Genomic DNA, 21,214 nt, shown 5'->3' on the forward strand with positions numbered 1-21,214 from the left:
CTCCTCGAGTCGACACCTTACAGTACGGAGAGAGAGAATTGAAATGTCTGAGAGGAAGACATGCGCCGTTTGGCTTTATTTTATTGCAGAAAATAAAACTACAGCAAGCTGTATAGTTTGAAACAGGGCTGTTAAATACAGTGGAAACACAACAACTGTGTTAGTTGTAATTAATAGGGAGAGTTATGGAGTTAATGGAGATAAATTCATCCAGAACTCTTGATGTCGAAACATGCCTGCTTATAGTTTGAATTTAATGTGATAATGGTGAGGTGAAGTCAACTCTAGCTTTCTTAATTACAGCTTCAGGAATATGGTGGGACCATTTAAGGTGGAATTTTAGACAATAAATTGGTGATTTTAGTCCAAATGTGCTGTGTTGTTGTGTGGCAGCTGTAATTTAGTGATGAGAAGATGATACCTCAAGGAGTGTATCCACACACTACACAAACTGTGTTGACACTGTATTGACACTGTGTTGGTCATTGTTGAGTGCCAGGCTGTAATTTAGTGATGGGAAGATGATACTTTTTAGTTCAACTTGTGACTTTGATGAGGAAGAGGAAGAATTGCACATTACAAATCTGCATGAGAAAGAAATGTGAGTTACCAGATACGTACAGAGCTGCAAATTATGAATTAATTTTTCAATGAATGTATTACTCATTACAATATAAAATAATGTTCTAAGCCCATAACAAGTTGGTGCAGTGCATGAAGTAAGGTCTGGTAATCCATAACATTATTATCAAATCACTTTAAGTCAAAGGTAGTTTGTGTAAATTTAAAAACAGATCACCTTACTAATAATGCTTTTTTATTCCCATTTTCTTTTGTCTCTCCTCCAACACAGTTCTAAGCAGGTCATAGAGGCACTGGGTGATCATGACTATCTGGAGGAGACTCTGTCTGTAGAAGAACAACTTGATGCAGCAAAGAGGGAGATTGACCATCTGGAGGAAGAAAACCTCAAGAGTGAGCGGTTTCATCTACAACGCTTCCAGTGTGAGCCTAAACTGATCATGTTTTACACTGGATTTAAAGATGATGACACACTAAAAGCTGTGTAAAAGCAGCCTGTACACAGGCTCCATCTCAGATAAAGAAATTACCACAGAGTCTGGCATTCTGAGCCTACTTGAACCAGGAGATGAAGTAATTGTAGATAAAGGGTTTCTTATTATGTTTCGATACACATATTAATAATATAACTAGGGTAGCGTTCTTTCACTTGCGCAACATTGCCAAAATTAGAAACATATTAAATATTAGCGATGCAGAAAAACTAATCCATGCATTCATATCCTCTCGTTTAGATTATTGCAACAGTCTCCTAGCTGGATGTTCTGGTAAATCGATAAACAAACTCCAGCTGGTTCAGAATGCAGCAGCACGAGTTTTAACAAAAGCTAAAAAGTTTGATCACATTAGTCCCGTACTATCGTCATTACACTGGCTGCCAATTAGATTCCGTATTGACTATAAAATACTTTTATTAACATATAAAACGCTGCATGGCTTAGCTCCAGACTATCTTAGTGAACTTATTGAACAATATAACCCAGCGCGTTCAGCTCCTTCGTTCTGGCCGGCGTGTACATTACGCCGAGTGCGTGCACCAGCGACGCGCAGAGACAGCTTGCCGAACAGATAATGGAACTAGAGAGAGATCATCCAGACTCATCTGAACAGATAATGGAACTAGAGAGAGATCATCCAGACTCATCTGAACAGATAATGGAACTAGAGAGAGATCATCCAGACTCATCTGAACAGATAATGGAACTAGAGAGAGATCATCCAGACTCATCTGAACAGATAATGGAACTAGAAAGAGATCATCCAGACTCATCTGAACAGATAATGGAACTAGAGAGAGATCATCCAGACTCATCTGAACAGATAATGGAACTAGAGAGAGATCATCCAGACTCATCTGAACAGATAATGGAACTAGAGAGAGATCATCCAGACTCATCTGAACAGATAATGGAACTAGAGAGAGATCATCCAGACTCATCTGAACAGATAATGGAACTAGAGAGAGATCATCCAGACTCATCTGAACAGATAATGGAACTAGAGAGAGATCATCCAGACTCATCTGAACAGATAATGGAACTAGAGAGAGATCATCCAGACTCATCTGAACAGATAATGGAACTAGAGAGAGATCATCCAGACTCATCTGAACAGATAATGGAACTAGAGAGAGATCATCCAGACTCATCTGAACAGATAATGGAACTAGAGAGAGATCATCCAGACTCATCTGAACAGATAATGGAACTAGAAAGAGATCATCCAGACTCATCTGAACAGATAATGGAACTAGAGAGAGATCATCCAGACTCATCTGAACAGATAATGGAACTAGAAAGAGATCATCCAGACTCATCTGAACAGATAATGGAACTAGAGAGAGATCATCCAGACTCATCTGAACAGATAATGGAACTAGAGAGAGATCATCCAGACTCATCTGAACAGATAATGAAACTAGAGAGAGATCATCCAGACTCATCTGAACAGATAATGGAACTAGAGAGAGATCATCCAGACTCATCTGAACAGATAATGGAACTAGAGAGAGATCATCCAGACTCATCTGAACAGATAATGGAACTAGAGAGAGATCATCCAGACTGGCTGCTGATCACCCTGGGGGACTTTAACAGCGCTAACCTCAGGAAGGAGATGCCCAAGTACAGGCAACACATCACATGTGCTACACGTGAAGGCAACATGCTGGACAAATGCTACACAAGCATCAAGAATGCCTATCACGCTGTTGCGCGCGCCGCTCTCGGGCTCTCCGATCACAGCCTCGTTCACCTCATTCCCACGTACCGGCAGAAACTCAAAACCAACAAGCCGGCTGGTACAAAGACAAGACATATATAGGCAAACAAACAACCCTCAGGTGAGACGGATCACGGGCTCCGCCCACCTGAGGGACGCAGATGACTTCACCAAACAACAACAACAACAGCCGCTGTGGACGGAGGCGGCCGGTAGGGGGCCGCCTCACCGTGACAAAAACTACAGCTGTAACGGGTAGAGTTGACAAATAAAGAGATAAACTCATAAATTTGACTTTCAATATCAGAATTGTGATCGTAATTAAAACTTATCTATATTTAGTTTTAGCCAGGTGAAAGAAAAGGGCTTTATGCAGGGTTTTATTAAAATTTTACCTAAATTGAAAAATTCCCAGACTGCTTATAAATTTTTTTTTATTTAAGTTTTACATATCACAACATCGGCAATATTCTCACCTTTAATTTAAGCCATATTTTATAAAAATCGAATAAGAAATAAGGGCGCTAGGACTGTTTTTGTGACAGATGGATGCACATCCCGCATAGGAACTACACTGCTTTGCTGACATGACTCAATAGTAATGGCTACGAGGGCGACGCATTGCTAGCTATAGCGGCAACAGGCGATGTCCAATCCAGTAATATAGATCAATGTTCTCACTTTAAAGAAAAATACACGTTTACATTTTATACTTTCAGTTTATTAAGTGTGAGCACTTTTAAAATAAAAATGCATTTGGTAGCAACAGCTTTTAGGTGAATTCTTAATTATTTCAATCATAATAATAATGCACTGGTTAGTGTCCCAGTAGGAGTCCACTGTTGCAGATATAGACACCTCAAAGATGTCCTCTGTTTATTGTCCTGGATTACCTTTCTTGAAGGTAGATTTATGAATAACCTTTTCACCAGTCTTCCAGCCATCAGTAACTACCAACAGGGTATCTGGACATTTTAAAATCTCAAATTCAATGACTTTTAAGACCTTTTTAATACCTCTCACAAGAAAAAATAATACTATTACTGGGGATGCAGGTGTGTGCCGGGGGGGGTGTGGCGAACGAAAATTGTTGACGTTGTTGAAGCCGTATACTCCAACGCTAGGAATCTAGCACTAGGACCCTGGAGCGGTTATTTTCTGCATTAGCGCTAGATTCGGCAAAGTTCACATCGCGCCAGAACAACTGAACAACACACACTTATAATAATTTAATGCCTCCCCTCATAAAATTCCAGACATTTTAAGACATTTTTAGGCCTTGAATATGGAAAACTAAATTTAAGACTTTTTAAGGACCCGCGGGTACCCTGTACCAACTACCAGTAACTATTTGCTGATTAATATCGATATAATACTAGTTTTAACATGTTGCTCCTGTACACAGTCAGGAAACAGCTCAAATACATTTTTAATAACACTAAACCCCAAATTGGATTGAATCGATTAAATCGAAATAAATCAATTCTTAATCTTCAGAATCGGATCGATTCTTGGCATTTGAATCAATACCCAGCCCTATTAGTAAAACTCTTCCCACACTCTGAGCAGTGAAATGGCTTCTCTCCTGTGTGAATGTGCTGGTGTTCATGGAGATGACTGTGTTTAATAAAACTCTTCCCACACTGTGAGCAGTGATATGGCTTCTCTCCTGTGTGAATGCGCTGGTGTTGCTGGAGATTTCCCTGTGTAGTAAAACTCTTCCCACACTCTGAGCAGTGATATGGCTTCTCTCCTGTGTGAATGCGCTGGTGTTGCTGGAGATTTCCCTGTGTAGTAAAACTCTTCCCACACTCTGAGCAGTAATATGGCTTCTCTCCTGTGTGAATGCGCTGGTGTTCGTTGAGATGACTCTGTTTAGTAAAACTGTACCCACACTCTGAGCAGTGATATGGTTTCTCTCCTGTGTGAATGTGCTGGTGTACGTTGAGATGACTCTGTGTAGTAAAACTCTTCCCGCACTCTGAGCAGTGATATGGCTTCTCTCCTGTGTGAATGCACTGGTGCAGTTGAAGACTTCTCTGTGTAGTAAAACTCTTCCCACACTCTGAGCAGTGATATGGTTTCTCTCCTGTGTGAATGCGCTGGTGTTGCTGGAGATTTCCCTGTGTAGTAAAACTGTTCCCACACTCTGAGCAGTGATATGGCTTCTCTCCTGTGTGAATGCGCTGGTGTTGCTGGAGATTTCCCTGTGTAGTAAAACTGTTCCCACACTCTGAGCAGTGATATGGCTTCTCTCCTGTGTGAATGCGCTGGTGTTCGTTGAGATGACTCTGTTTATTAAAACTCTTCCCACACTCTGAGCAGTGATATGGTTTCTCTCCTGTGTGAATGCGCTGGTGTTCGTTGAGATGACTCTGTGTAGTAAAACTCTTCCCACACTCTGAGCAGTGATATGGCTTCTCTCCTGTGTGAATGCGCTGGTGTGTTTTGAGACTATTCTGTTGAGTAAAACTCTTCCCACACTCTGAGCAGTGATATGGCTTCTCTCCTGTGTGAATGCGCTGGTGTTTCTGGAGATTTCCCTGTGTAGTAAAACTCTTCCCACACTCTGAGCAGTGATATGGTTTCTCTCCTGTGTGAATGCGCTGGTGTACGTTGAGATTACTTTGTGTGGTAAAACTCTTCCCACACTCTGAGCAGTGATATGGCTTATCTCCTGTGTGAATGCGCTGGTGTTTCTGGAGATCACTTTGTTTAGTAAAATTCTTCCCACACTCTAAGCAGTTGTAGCTTTTCTCCTTTTCCATGTTTACTGATTTCAGCAATCTGACATACTCCTCACAGATAAATGTGTTTATGTAGGTAAAGTTTACCTGTTGAGGAAAGTGGATATCATTAATTCCTAGAGGAAAAAGACATTGTTTCATCTTCTTCTCACAATGAATTTGCAATCATGACAAAGAACCATTTGGGCTCTGCATAATGCTAAAGACATTAATTCTAAAGACATTCATGCTAAAGACCATCAGGAGACAGTGCTAGGCTTCCTTACTTCACTAAAATGAAAACATTTGTCTATGTTGTGATACGTGTCTCTCTCTGTTTTGTTCAGTGTCACTCTATGTGCCAGTCTATAGGGACTTTTATTTTGTAGGGTTCATCAACTTTATTTTCAAAGTTGTTCTTTTCCTTCCTTTCTCTCTCATGGTGCTGCAGAGCTGCTTTGGTCTGTTGAAGCTCCTTATGAGTTCCAGCAGTGTGATTCGATCTTTTAAATTATTGTGCATCAGAGAATTAATCTATGGGCAGCACCAACATATCACAGAAAATTCACCTGTGCACACGATTACTCATTGTGCCATGTTTCCAGGTAGATTGAAGGTAAAAATGATGTTGGCCTCTTTAGAAAGCACTCCTGTTAAAAGTGTGCAAAAAGTCACATGATCCACAAAGGACATATTTTGTACGTACGTATTTGTGCGTGTAGTGTGATGTATTAGAAAGTTGCTGTGCATTTGCTTGAACGTCACATATGAATTTACAATCGCATTTTGTATTTGTAAGTCACTGTTTTCGTTTGAAAATAACGTTGTTTGCTTGCAAATAGAATATTTGTGGAATATGTTCTACAGTGTAGCTCCAGTTAAAACAAAATTAATTAGGGAGAAAAAGCTTGCAGCATGGTATGACGACCACACTCGTCTTCTAAAACAGGCAGCTCGAGCAGCGGAGCGCAAATGGAGATCCACCTCACTAGAAGTGTTTAGAATCGCATGGAAAGACGCCGTAGTCAAATATAAACATGCCGTTTATAAACTCGACAATAGAAATCAACAAAAATAACCCTAGATTTCTCTTCGCGACTGTATCAAAACAAGAAATATCAATGACACTAGTTCTAAATACGGCACTTACACACACTTGTGATGAATTTTTAAACTTTTTTAGTAATAACATAGATATTATCCGACTACAGAGTCATAATAGGCCTACATCACAGCCTAACCTCCAATCCAACCCCAGTAGTATAGGTATTAGTAACTACGCATCCGAAAATATTACTGAGCTAAATGTCTTCGATCCTATATCACAAAAGAGCTCACAACACTAATTCGTTCGTCTAAGCCTACATCATGTATATTAGACCCAGTTCCAACCCGTCTATTCAAAGACCTACTCCCAACTATTACAGGGCCCTTGCTTAATATGATTAACAGTTCCCTTAACCTAGGATATGTGCCCAAACAATTAAAATGCGCCGTAATTAGACCCTTGATTAAAAAACAGAATCTCGATCCGCAGATTCTAACCAACTATAGACCAATTTCTAATCTCCCATTTATCTCTAAAATTCTAGAAAAAAAGCAGTTTACATTCAGTTATACCATTATCTCCAATCAAATAGTATCCATGAAAAGTTCCAATCAGGATTTAGACCGAACCACAGCACTGTACGTAAAACAGTACGTAAACGTAAAAACACGCCAATGAATAACCAAACTAAATCAAATGTATGTAACATTACAATACATCCACTATAACAGCATAAAATCAATTAATTCGTACATTAAAGCTACAGTAATAAAACCGTACAACATAACTAGCATATAAGCTTTTATCTTTGTAACAGGAACCACTGAGCTACTAAACAAAAGAACCAAATATAATTATATTCGTATAGTATCAAATAAGTAGCTACGTTATCTGGCTGGGTTAGTTAGCGCTACAACATCCATTATAAAAATACTTTAACACATTGAATTTTCCACCAACTTAGTCAAGACACGAGATTCAACCGTGAGGTAACGGAACGAACAAAATAGTGTGGTTAAGATTTGGTTAAAAGGTGTTAGTGGTACGTATTACTAAGTTAAGTACTTACAGGTCAACCAGTAGTCCAACACTTCCAAACACCAACACGACAATAGGCGCAACTCCACTAAACGCCCGATGCTGATATTGAGAATAAGGAAACCTGTGGTCTGTAATGTCCGACGGTGATGGTAGGTAGAGGTGGGCGGATCGATCCAAATATCGATACCAACGCTGCTATTGATTTGGAGCAATACTCGTGTAAAAAGATTAATACTCAATCTTTTTAACTCTCCCGCACGCACCGACTGCTGCGTACGTGGATTCATCAAAGTCTCTTCTCTGTCTGTAAGAGCAGCGTTGCCAACAAGTATCCGTATCTGCAGAAGCAAAAGTCCAGGGGGTGGAGCTAGATCTAGATCCAACTCCTCCCACCGTCCATAGTTTCTTTTGGACGGTCCAGGGGGCGGAGCTGCATCTAATCCAACTCCTCCTACGTGTCGCTTACGTTTTCCGACCAGGAAATATAAATCCAATAAATTCACCCTTAAGACTGCTACCGTTTAGAGATCAAAATGTTCTTTAAATGTTATTTAAATAACACAATACACGTTTTTTTAAGTTTACAAGAAAACGTCAAAGTTGCCAACGCCTCAGTAAGGAAAGACGCTATTGGCTGTCCTAAAAGTCACAAAATGGCGTCATCGTCTAATTTGCATAAAACCTGTTTTTGCTGTAAAATAATAACGTTGTGGGAGAGAAAAAAAATGATTAAAATACCCTAAATATGTTAGAGTGACTGACGGAGACTGTGTGAGTTAAATTCAGTGATTTATTTTGTATTACACTGAAGACGCATTTATATTTACATCCGGCTCTGTAAATACGGGGCGGGGTCAATCAGCGGCGGCTTTGGGCATGCGCAGTTCATTTGCAGCGTGGACGTGGAGCGGTGTGGATCTGCTCTGACTGTCAGACTGCATTGTGAGTGTTGTGGGCGGGGCTCACGGCAGCACCCGCTGCTCGCTGAGGACAGTAACTGAAGACCATGTGTGTTCATCTCCGAGTCTACAAAAGTCTCCAGTAACACCACAAAAAGTCGCTAGATTTGTCGCTACTCGCTTAAAATAGTCACACAGCACGGAGCAGCGCACCCGCCCCCTCTCGTCTTTAGTCTTTACACCGTCACGTTGCTCAGCAACCATGCAGGTAGGCTCCGCCTGGCCCCGCCCACTCAGCGCTCTCCTCGAGTCGACACCTTACAGTACGGAGAGAGAGAGACACCACCGGAGTATTGAAATGTCTGAGAGGAAGACATGCGCCGTTTGGCTTTATTTTATTGCAGAAAATAAAACTACAGCAAGCTGTATAGTTTACAACAGGGCTGTTAAATACAGTGGAAACACAACAACTGTGTTAGTTGTAATTAATAGGGAGAGTTATGGAGTTAATGGAGATAAATACATCCAGAACTCTTGATGTCGAAACATGCCTGCTTATAGTTTGAATTTAATGTGATAATGGTGAGGTGAAGTCAACTCTAGCTTTCTTATTCACAGCTTCAGGAATATGGTGGGACCATTTAAGGTGGAATTTTAGACAATAAATTGGTGATTTTAGTCCAAATGTGCTGTGTTGTTGTGTGGCAGCTGTAATTTAGTGATGAGAAGATGATACCTCAAGGAGTGTATCCACACACTACACAAACTGTGTTGACACTGTATTGACACTGTGTTGGTCATTGTTGTGTGCCAGGCTGTAATTTAGTGATGGGAAGATGATACTTTTTAGTTCAACTTGTGACTTTGATGAGGAAGAATTGCACATTACAAATCTGCATGAGAAAGAAATGTGAGTTACCAGATACGTACAGAGCTGCAAATGATGAATTAATTTTTCAATGAACGTATTACTCATTACAATATAAAATAATGTTCTAAGCCCATAACAAGTTGGTGCAGTGCATGAAGTAAGGTCTGGTAATCCATAACATTATTATCAAATCACTTTAAGTCAAAGGTAGTTTGTGTAAATTTAAAAACAGATCACCTTACTAATAATTCTTTTTTATTCCCATTTTCTTTTGTCTCTCCTCCAACACAGTTCTAAGCAGGTCATAGAGGCACTGGGTGATCATGACTATCTGGAGGAGACTCTGTCTGTAGAAGAACAACTTGATGCAGCAAAGAGGGAGATTGACCATCTGGAGGAAGAAAACCTCAAGAGTGAGCGGTTTCATCTACAACGCTTCCAGTGTGAGCCTAAACTGATCATGTTTTACACTGGATTTAAAGATGATGACACACTAAAAGCTGTGTAAAAGCAACCTGTACACAGGCTCCATCTCAGATAAAGAAATTACCAAAGAGTCTGGCATTCAGAACCTACTTGAACCAGGAGATGAAGTAATTGTAGATAAAGGGTTTCTTATCAAAGACCTCCTCAGTAACATTTGTGTGAAACTTGTAATTCCTACATTCTTGGGGCCATGTGGGCAGTTTAGTAAAGAAGAAATTACATACACGCAAGAAATTGCTCACTTGAGGATCCATGTTGAGCAATCAGACACATTAAAGAATACCAGATATTTGACGGAGTTCTGCCCCTTTCCCTGTGTGGTTCAGTTAACCAGCTGTGTTTGTGCTCTACTTACCAATTTTCAGGGACCTCTTTTTTAATTTTGAGGTAACATATTCAAAGTGTATTATCAAATGTTAACATGCATAGTACAAACATGAAGTATATTTTACAAATTCAGTATTATTTTTATTAGCCATACTGGACTTTGAATTGCTGGAAAATTATTCTTCCACTGAGTAACAAACATTCAAACATTTATTCAGCTCAACTTTTATTGATGTGCATTTTTTTGTTAATAATGAAATTAATGTAACACATTTTTGCTCATTGTGAACCAATAAAAACAATATACTAATTTTCTAAAAATGATTCTCAGTTCATTTTTTATGGTTCTGACATTTTTATGGTCATGACATTCTCTCACTTTTTAAAATCAATTCTTAAAACTGTCATATTACAGAAACATTTACCTATTAACAGTAGTTTTCTTAAGGAACAATGCCAAATTTATGTGTGCTTCCTTTATTTATAGTCTCCTCATCTGCACAGGCCAGGCAGAAAATATTCAAAGAAGAACATATCCAGTTTAGTTTTCATAGACTCCAATATCTTGCCATCAAAGTGGATCTGCTCCAGGTGATTGTCTTTGGTACAGTAAACAAAAATATCACACCACTTAATTCCAGTGATGCCCATCTGCCCCATTACCTGGTAATAGTAGTCATGGTTGCATTTAAGAGCAAAAGTGCCATCTGGGCCTGCAGACAGATAACTGCACTCAACAAAAGTGTCCACATTTGGACACTTTATCTCCAGAAGCCCCTGAAGAAGCCCAGAATTGTCAACCACCTTACGATCAGGTGAGGCACCTAAATGGGGGGGCATGAGGATTTATGATGAAGCCACAAGGTCATGTGTGATTACCTGTTACTTGTTCATACTCTGAAGCTACAATGGGTTCCACCTCTAGGCCCCTTTTCATTGCCAGGGTCTGCACAGGCCTTTTCTGTCTTTGCATATTTGTCACTAAGCAGTCAAAGTCTGCAATTCTAGAAACAATCCTTTTGAAAACACATGAGGTCAGACGCTGGGAGCGAATACTGTGCCAGGTCTTGTTTGTGCTCTGGTCCCTTGTTTCCATCTCCAGTAATTGTGCATCAGAGAGGTTGACGGTCATGCCACAGTAGTAGTTACTCTCATTTTCATTTAAAGCAGTGGTGTAATTACATGGCTGTGGTGGCAGAGGAAACAGTGGGTGAGGGTCAGTGATTGTAGTGGTGGGCAGCTTGTGGGATTGGTAAGTAGTAACAAAGGAATGATGTCCAGACTTATTTAAATCAAATGAATCTGAAAGCCAGACAATGTGTTAAGAACCTGGGCGTCACCTTTGATAATGAGCTCAGCTTCAAATCACACATCATGACTACATGCAAGACAGCTTACTTTCATCTTCTACTTAAAGTACAGTTAAAGGTATATTTAAAGTGTAAAAAATTGAAACTAAATTGAAATTATTGTATACTTAAAACATATAAGTAGTAAACTATAATTATTATGTTAAGTTCAAAAGTAAGCTTATTTGTATACTGTTAGTTTACTAGTTATATACTTATATCCCACTTTTAAGTGTATGAAAGTACACTTTTAAGAATACTCTTAGTAAACTAGCAGTATACAAATAAGCTTATTTTAGTATATTAACAGTACAAAATAAAACCTAAATGTAAACTAGTTGTGTACTCAAAGTTTACTATTCTTACACTTAAAGTATACTTAAAAGTGTACTTTCATAAACTAAAAACTAGACTAGAAGTATATAACTAGTAAACTAACAGTATACCTGTAAGTTTACTTTTAGTATAGTTGTAGTACAAAATAAAACTTGAATATAAACTAGTTGTGCACTCAAAGTTTACTACTCTCTCACCTAAAGTCTACTTAAAAGTATACTTTTATAAACTAAAATGTGAGCCAATTTAGTCCCAAGAAGTATTGAATTAGTAAACTTACCAGTATACCATTAGTACATTGATATTAGTATACTTACTACATAAAGTATACTTGGGAAATATACTTAAGTTTACTTTAAAAAATTACCTTTAAGTATACTTTTTTTTGGTAAGGGAGGAGATGCCCAAGTACAGGCAACACATCGCGTGCGCTACACGTGAAGGCAACGCGCTGGACAAACGCTACACAAGCATCAAGAATGCCTATCACGCTGTTGCGCGCGCCACTCTCGGGCTCTCTGATTACAGCCTCGTTCACCTCATTCCCACGTACCGGCAGAAACTCAAAACCAACAAGCCGGCCGTTACAACAGTGAAGAGGTGGACCAGTGGAGACACAGAGAAGCTGCAGGGCTGCTTCACATCAACAAACTGGGCTGTGTTTGAGGAGGCGACAGACGGACTGGACGAATACACAGACGCTGTGACGTCATACATGAGCTTCTGTGAAGACAGCTGTATTTCAACCAGAACACGTGTTAAACACAGTAACAGCAAACCCTGGTTTTCTACAGAACTGAATCAGCTTAGGCGAGAGAAGGAGGGTGAGAAAAAAGCCAAGTACAAACTGGAGAAAGAGGTAAAGCAGCGAAAAGAAAGTTCTCAGAGCAGATGAATAACCACATCACAGCTAACGACCCATCGTCAGCTTGGAACAGTCTTCAGCTTTTCACTGGCTACAAGGTGAGAAAAAACCCCCTCCTCCTGAACGACCAACAGTTCACCAACGACCTGAACGAGTTCTTCTGCAGATTTCAAACAATAGACAATCAGCAGACTCTCTCACCCCATCATCAACCCCCCTCCTCCCCCACGCTGGCTCTCACACCTCCACCCCCAGCTTGTCTCACCATCAGCCTGCAGGACGTCCACAGGCTCTTCATCAGACAGAAGGTGAGGAAAACCCCGGGACCTGATTCAGTCTCTCCATCCATCCTAAAACACTGCTGTGAGCAACTAGCACCAGTCTTCACCAGCATCTTCAACAGATCACTGGAGCTCCGTTGTGATCCAGCCTGCTTCAAGACCTCCACCATCATCCCAGTCCCCAAGAAACCCACCATCACTGGATTTAATAATTACAGACCTGTCACCCTGACATCTGTAGTCATGAAGGTCTTTGAACGCCTGGTCTTAGCCCACCTAAAGACCATCACAGACCCCCTGCTGGACCCCCCAGTTTGCATACAGAGCAAACAGATCTGTTGATGACGTGGTCGACCTAACTCTCCACTTCATCCTTCAGCACCTGGACAGCCCTGAAGTTTGCGGATGATTCCACCCTGGTGGGCCTCATAGCCAACAGTGATGAGTCTGCTTACAGAAAGGAGGTTGATCAGCTGGTGTCCTGGTGCAGCGACAACCACCTGCTGCTAAACACAGACAAGACTGTAGAGATGGTGGTGGATTTCTGACGCAACCCACCCCCTGTATCCCCCCTCTACATCAATGGCTCTGCAGTCTCCACTGTAGAGTCACTCAGGTTCCTGGGCACCACCTTATCCAGGGACCTGAAGTGGGAGAGGAACACCGTCAACATCACCAAGAAAGCTCAGCAGAGAATGTTCTTCTTGAGACAGCTCAGGAAATTTGACCTGCCGCAGACCCTGATGATCCAGTTCTATACAGCGATCATCGAGTCCATCCTCACCTCATCCATAACCACCTGGTTTGGTTCCTCTACCTCAAAAGAAAGAGCCAGACTCCAGCGCATCATCAGATAAGCAGAGAAGATCATTGGATGTAACCTGCCAACGCTTCAGGAGATCCACACCAGCAGGGTGAGGAAACGCGCTCACAAAATGACACCTGACCCTTTCCATCCTGGACATCACCTCTTCCAGACTCTCCCCTCTGGTAGAAGAATAAGGACCATCAAAACCAGCACAACACGACATGCTAACAGCTTCTTTCCCAGAGCTGTAGCTCTCCTTAACCACAGTGGACTCCTCTGAGTCTTTAAACCGCTGAACTGAACCAACTGGACTTAACTGCACTGAACAGGACATGTCGTTCACTTGCACTACGCTATTTTGCACAGCTGTACAATGTTAACATCATCCGCAACATCTACAACATTATTAAACATAAACCTACCTCAGGAACATCTGGATACATATTCATACTCACATATTCATACTCACATGTGTACAGTACAGTCTACATGTTGCCGTGTCCGTTAAGTGTTCTCCGTGCGCTATATGCGCTATCTGTGTAGAATAATAAAAGTGACGTCTATCGCAGCCAAGGATCCCGTGTGTCGTCCTTTGCCGCTCCACCGTGCGTCACAGTAGGTAAAGTGTTTAGGAATGTGGACGCTATTAATATCTAGAGGACAAAAGACATTGCAAATGTATTGTGAGATGAAGATGAAACATAATCATGACAAAGAAGCGATTGGGCTCTGCACAATACTAAAGACATTCATACTAAAGACATTCATACTAAAGACATTCATATTAAAGACAATCATATTAAAGACAATTATGAGACAGTGCTAGGCTTCATTCCTTCACTAAAATGAAAACACTTGTCTGTGTTGTGATACGTGTCTCTCTCCGTTTGGTTCAGTGCCACTGTACATAGGCTATTGCTTCAATAATTATTCTATAAGCAGCACCAACATATCACAGAAAATTTAATATTTAATGGGGAAAAGGTTCTTTTCATGGTTCATAATGTGATTTTCACTGCTGTGAATTTGCTAGGGTACTATTCATAGTGTTTAAGGTTGAACAAAATTATTAAGGGTCATTAAAAAATACCATTTTCATGGTAGTTTAAAATGGTTTTACAGATAACTGTATATAGCTTATAGAATGATTAATGTGAAAAATAGTGAAACCATAACTTTAGCATTTATCTTAACAGCTATATAACAAATGCTTTACAATTCAGGGGAGTTAGAAAATAAAACTATAACGTGCTGAGAGTGCAGCGTATAATGCTGCCAAAACGTTGTAAACAAACAGGACATATTCCGCAAGTATCATACTATTTTCAAACAAATGCAGAGCAACTTTCTAATACTTCACACTACACGTACAAATACGTACCTACAATACGTGCAACTGTCCTTAGTGGATCAGGAGTGCCTTCTGAAGAGATTTTCTCAAAAATACACACCGACTGGTACAAATACACCGCTCCTGGACAGTAGGTGGTGCTGTTGGTATCTTACGAGAGCAAAGACGCAGAGAAATACAAGAATTACACTGATGCACAGCTGGAACGGGCGTCTGAAGATTTACTATCAAAACTGCAAAGGCAGCAAGGATTTTTTACAAAGCTGCAGTCATGAGCTCATTTAATCCAGTGCAATCCACGACGTTAGTTATTTATTCGCAGCTCCCTTTGAAGTTTGTTTCTTATTCATAAAGTGTGTGTTCACGATGCGTGTTTGCTCCGCACTTTGTTTAACAGAGATGGATGAACCGAATGAACATGGGATCATAAATTTAAGAGTTTATTGTTTCCCATACTGATTTTGTTTATGTATGTTATATAACAATATTAAAATAATGAAAGCATTCTTTTTGTAAAATGTTTTCTATTCCAAGTCATTCCAGTTGTATACAGTTTGTACATAATTGATTTTGTTCTACATTTCTACTATATTGAAAACCTTAGAAAGACTCACAGGCAGTTTCACAGACATAGTGATGGCCTTATTCACAGCGGGCCAGATAAACCTGTTTTTCTTCAGCTTTTGGTTGATTTGTGTACTATGCATTAAAGTTCCAGTGATTTTGGTGTCAAATGTTTAATTTTTTTAATGGTATAATATGATAAAATATCAGCTTCCTTACAAAAAGAAAAGAGGGTTGTTGCCATTGTATATATATACACTATATTGCCAAAAGTATTCGCTCACCTGCCTTGACTCACACAAGAGTTTGAGTGACATCCCATTCCTAAGCCATAGGGTTCAATATGACGTAGGTCCACGCTTTGCAGCTAGAACAGCTTCAACTCTTTGGGAAGGCTGTCCACAAGGTTTAGGAGTGTGTTTATGAGGATTTTTGACCATTCTTCCAGAATATATATACACTATATTGCCAAAAGTATTCGCTCACCTGCCTTGACTCACACAAGAAAATTTAAGTGACATCCCATTCCACATCACTAGGGCGAGGCATCTTCAGATCAGGAAGGATGCAGGACGTCTTCCACAACACAGGGACGCGATCTGGAGACTCGTGCTCATGTTGAAGACATACTGCAGGACTTCACACGACCTGCGCCGGCTTTAAGCACCCTGGGGGGGGGGGGACGCCATCGGGCCCTGCAGCCTTATTTGTGTGGAGTCTATTGAGGTGTCTCCTGACCTGGTCAGCAGTGAGGGTCACTGTGGGGATGGTTTGTGGTGGAGAGGTGGAGGTGTGAGCTGGACTATCATGAGGGGGGGGGGGGGGGTGAGTGGAGGGGGCAGCAGGGAACAGACAGCAGTGGAGTCAGGATGAGGGAGGGCAGAGCCTGTAGTGTCAAACCTGTTAAAGAACTGGTTTAGTTCATTGGCCCTGTCTTCACTGTCCTCTTCTACTCTGTTGTCGTTGGACCTGAAACTGGTGATGGTCCTCGTTCCACTCCAAACCTCCCTGATGTTGTTCTGCTGGAGTTTACACTCCAGATTTCTCCTGTAATTGTCTTGTGATTGTGGTCTTCATCTTCCCCTGGATCGTTCTCACCTCCTCTTTGACTCCAGCTCTGAATACCCTCTTCTTGCTGTTAAGGAGGGACTTAATGTCCTTTGTTATGTTGTTTGGGTAACACTTTACTGTCCTGTTTGGGACAATGGAGTCCACCCAGAAGTTAATGTAGTCCGTTATGCACTCACTAAGCCCGTCAATGTCCTCTCCGTGTGGCTCACAGAGTGCCGGCCAGTCTGTAGTCTTGAAGCAGTCCTGCAGTAGTCACACAGATGAACATCAATGTTGGCCATTTTTAATCACACACACACAGACACACTTTTACCTACCAGTTAAACTTAAAACAGCTTTTTGGTCAACTCTTGTCGGTCAACCATGTTGTTTCTGCTGCTTAAAACAGCATTAGAACTTGAATATGTGCCTAAATTCTGCACCTGATGACCGGCACAATAACAAGGGCTGTTTTACAAACGCATCTTAGCAGAAAGATGTTTCATAAAGCATCATTGAAGACACGTACATGTACATTTAACACCTCTCATGTATCTTAGCAGAAAGATGTTTCATAAAGCATCATTGAAGACACGTACATGTATATTACATTGAAGACACATACATGTACACCCAGCGCACCACTGACTGTGCTAACGGGCCACCCAATGGAGGATGGGTTCCCTTTTGAGTCTTGGTCCTCCCGAGGTTTCTTCCTATTCCCCACCATCATAGGTAGTTTTTCCTTGCCACTGTCGCCTTTGGCTTGCTCATTAGGGATTTGGACCCATACGATTGTTAACCTTGTAAATCCTGTAAAGATTGTAAAGCTGCTTTGTGACAACATGTGTTGTGAAAAGCGCTATACAAATAAATTTGATTTGATATATTTACCACCTCTCATGTTATTCTTGCAAATGTGTAATGGAAAGGACGCTAGATAGTAATTCACAGCACATTTGGACTAAACTCACCAATTTATTGTCTAAAATTCCACCTTAAATGGTCCCACCATATTCCTGAAGCTGTGAATAAGAAAGCTAGAGTTGACTTCACCTCACTATTATCACATTAAATTCAAACTATAAGCAGGCATGATTCGACATCAAGAGTTCTGGATGTATTTATCTCCATGTTAACTCCATAACTCTCCCTATTAATTACAACTAACACAGTTGTTGTGTTTCCACTGTATTTAACAGCCCTGTTTCAAACTATACAGCTTGCTGTAATTTTATTTTCTGCAATAAAATAAAGCCAAACGGCGCATGTCTTCCTCTCAGACATTTCAATACTCCGGTGGTGTCTCTCTCTCTCCGTACTGTAAGGTGTCGACTCGAGGAGAGCGCTGAGTGGGCGGGGCCAGGCGGAGCCTACCTGCATGGTTGCTGAGCAACGTGACGGTGTAAAGACTAAAGACGAGAGGGGGCGGGTGCGCTGCTCCGTGCTGTGTGACTATTTTAAGCGAGTAGCGACAAATCTAGAGACTTTTTGTGGTGTTACTGGAGACTTTTGTAGATTCGGAGATGAACACACATGGTCTTCAGTTACTGTCCTCAGCGAGCAGCGGGTGCTGCCGTGAGCCCCGCCCACAACACTCACAATGCAGTCTGACAGTCAGAGCAGACCCACACCGCTCCACGTCCACGCTGCAAATGAACTGCGCATGCCCAAAGCCGCCGCTGATTGACCCCGCCCCGTATTTACAGAGCCGGATGTAAATATAAATGCGTCTTCAGTGTAATACAAAATAAATCACTGAATTTAACTCACACAGTCTCCGTCAGTCACTCTAACATATTTAGGGTATTTTAATCATTTTTTCTCTCCCACAACGTTATTATTTTACGGTTTTATGCAAATTAGGCGATGACGCCATTTTGTGACTTTTAGGACAGCCAATAGCGTCTTTCCTTACTGAGGAGTTGGCAACTTTTACGTTTTCTTGTAAACTTAAAAAAACGTGTATTGTGTTATTTAAATAACATTTAAAGAACATTTTGATCTCTAAACGGTAGCAGTCTTAAGGGTGAATTTATTGGATTTCTATTTCCTGGTCGGAAAACGTAAGCGACACGTAGGAGATGTTGGATTAAATGCAGCTCCGCCCCCTGGACCGACCAAAAGAAACTATGGACGGTGGGAGGAGTTGGATCTAGATCTAGCTCCACCCCCTGGACTTTTGCTTCTGCAGCGACGATACTTGTTGGCAACGCTGCTCTTACAGACAGAGAAGAGACTTTGATGAATCCACGTACGCAGCAGTCGGTGTGTGCGGGAGAGTTAAAAAGATTGAGTATTAATCTTTTTACACGAGTATTGCTCCAAATCAATAGCAGCGTTGGTATCGATATTTGGATCGATCCGCCCACCTCTACCTACCATCACCGTCGGACATTACAGACCACAGGTTTCCTTATTCTCAATATCAGCATCGGGCGTTTAGTGGAGTTGATTGTCGTGTTGGTGTTTGGAAGTGTTGGACTACTGGTTGACCTGTAAGTACTTAACTTAGTAATACGTACCACTAACACCTTTTAACCAAATCTTAACCACACTATTTTGTTCGTTCCGTTACCTCACGGTTGAATCTCGTGTCTTGACTAAGTTGGTGGAAAATTCAATGTGTTAAAGTATTTTTATAATGGATGTTGTAGCGCTAACTAACCCAGCCAGATAACGTAGCTACTTATTTGATACTATACGAATATAATTATATTTGGTTCTTTTGTTTAGTAGCTCAGTGGTTCCTGTTACAAAGATAAAAGCTTATATGCTAGTTATGTTGTACGGTTTTATTACTGTGACGTTGGGTGCGAGGCGAAGGACGAGACACAAATCCAGCTTCACAGGCACAACGACACGTTTTAATGCATACAGGTTATTGCGCAATGGCGCACGCTAAACAGACACTTACACACGTAACGTGTAGACTCAAACATTAGACAACGACGAGCACAAGACACTGCGCGAACGCACATTAAATAGACAGACCACATCAACCCCACGTGATGACGAGACGAGCCACAGGTGAGACGGATAATGACAAGACGCACCCGCACCCACGGAGGTACACAGACGCAGACGAATAGACGCAGACAACGTTAACACACGCCCCAAAGGAAGGGTTCGGGGACCGTAGCGTGCAGGGCCGTGCAGAGACCTTTGGAGGGGCAGGTGCTCAAAGTGAAAAGGGGGCACATGGAGCACAAATTTGAAACACCATACAGAAACATACCTTGAAATATAACAGTTTGATTTGTAGCAACCCTTATTCATAAATAATATAACATGGAATCACAACATGCCATATTATTGTCCACATCTCATATCTTTGATAGAGGGCAAAAGTAGTCTATATCTATAGTCTATATTTACCTGATTGAGTACATTGAACAGCTACTGTTGAGGGGGTTGGTGGAGACGCTGTATTGTTCTGATATTGAAGTGACTAAAAAGAGCATGGGAGAGATAGTGGCTGATTAAAATAAGTGTTATGTGATCATGATAAGATGCAAAGATAACTAAGATTAAACATGGCGCACTGTGACCTGCCATACGGCTGATTGTTTGTAGGAGATTCTGTGCTGAGAAAGGATACAGCAGGCTGACTGAACTAAACAGATCAAGTTGCACATTCGTAAAAAGAAAGGGGAACATTAATGGGAGGACAAGAATAAAAGAGGGGTGGAGGTACAGCCTATATCCACTAAGCTATAATTCAAGCTCTGCATTAATTTAGGACATAGAAAGATAATGTATTAAGTTGAATTCAGATCCCCATTAGACACTGGACTGTTTAACTGTGGCTTCTCTTCCTGGAGTCCTTGGACAAAAATGGAACAATTCTTACACCTCTTTATTTTAATTTCACAGCTGTAGTTTTGGTTTCTAAAAAACAAATGCAACCATTTGTTTTGACACAAACATGACTTCAACATGTAATGTTCCATCCTGTTTTTATTAATTGATACTCATAAACTCATGTATAAACTTAACATTAATGGGAGAAAGAGAATAGAGGAAGGGTGTGTGTGTGTGTGCGTGCGTGTCTGTCTGTCTCTCTGTGCATGTAACAAAGTAGTATTTTTTTGTTTCAGTTATAACAGCAACTTCCTGTTGCCCATGCTCCGAAATATGTCAATGACTTCACTGTAGTTGATTGGAATATCCTTTTCAATTGCCAGTAAATGTATTTGTGCTTTATCCACTTTGTGCAAGACAGCAAGGTTATAAATGTCACATTTTATATTCATGCATATTTAATTTGTCTGTATACAAGTGTTAAAACACATTCTGATTTGTTTAATGAGAGGTCACAATCACAATTTAAATTCTTCAAATTAATTATTATTATTGTTGTATTTATACTAATATAGTCCAAAATTATGTAAATAGGCATGTACATGG

At 40.8% G+C, this 21,214-nt stretch overlaps 2 protein-coding genes and 1 long non-coding RNA gene across 3 annotated transcripts in view; 1 reads left to right on the forward strand and 2 right to left on the reverse strand.

Moving 5' to 3' along the window:
- The window catches only part of LOC143494173 (uncharacterized), a 295,830-nt gene that overhangs the window by 265,897 nt on the left and 8,719 nt on the right, over positions 1-21,214 (forward strand). The window lies entirely within an intron of this gene.
- The window catches only part of LOC143494164 (uncharacterized), a 205,981-nt gene that overhangs the window by 89,882 nt on the left and 94,885 nt on the right, over positions 1-21,214 (reverse strand). The window contains exon 2 of the mRNA XM_076992253.1: positions 4,338-5,575. Within this exon, the coding sequence (XP_076848368.1) occupies positions 4,338-5,575 (1,238 nt within the window). The remainder of the gene's footprint in view (positions 1-4,337; positions 5,576-21,214) is intronic.
- LOC143494179 (uncharacterized) lies at positions 13,675-16,359 on the reverse strand. The gene is made up of 5 exons (XR_013125565.1): positions 16,241-16,359; positions 16,039-16,149; positions 15,221-15,340; positions 14,309-14,492; positions 13,675-14,018 (listed from the first exon to the last, which is right to left on the reverse strand). It is a non-coding gene; the product is annotated as an uncharacterized LOC143494179 (long non-coding RNA).

Source organism: Brachyhypopomus gauderio, unplaced genomic scaffold (assembly GCF_052324685.1).
Source record: "Brachyhypopomus gauderio isolate BG-103 unplaced genomic scaffold, BGAUD_0.2 sc91, whole genome shotgun sequence".
NCBI lineage: Eukaryota > Metazoa > Chordata > Actinopteri > Gymnotiformes > Hypopomidae > Brachyhypopomus > Brachyhypopomus gauderio.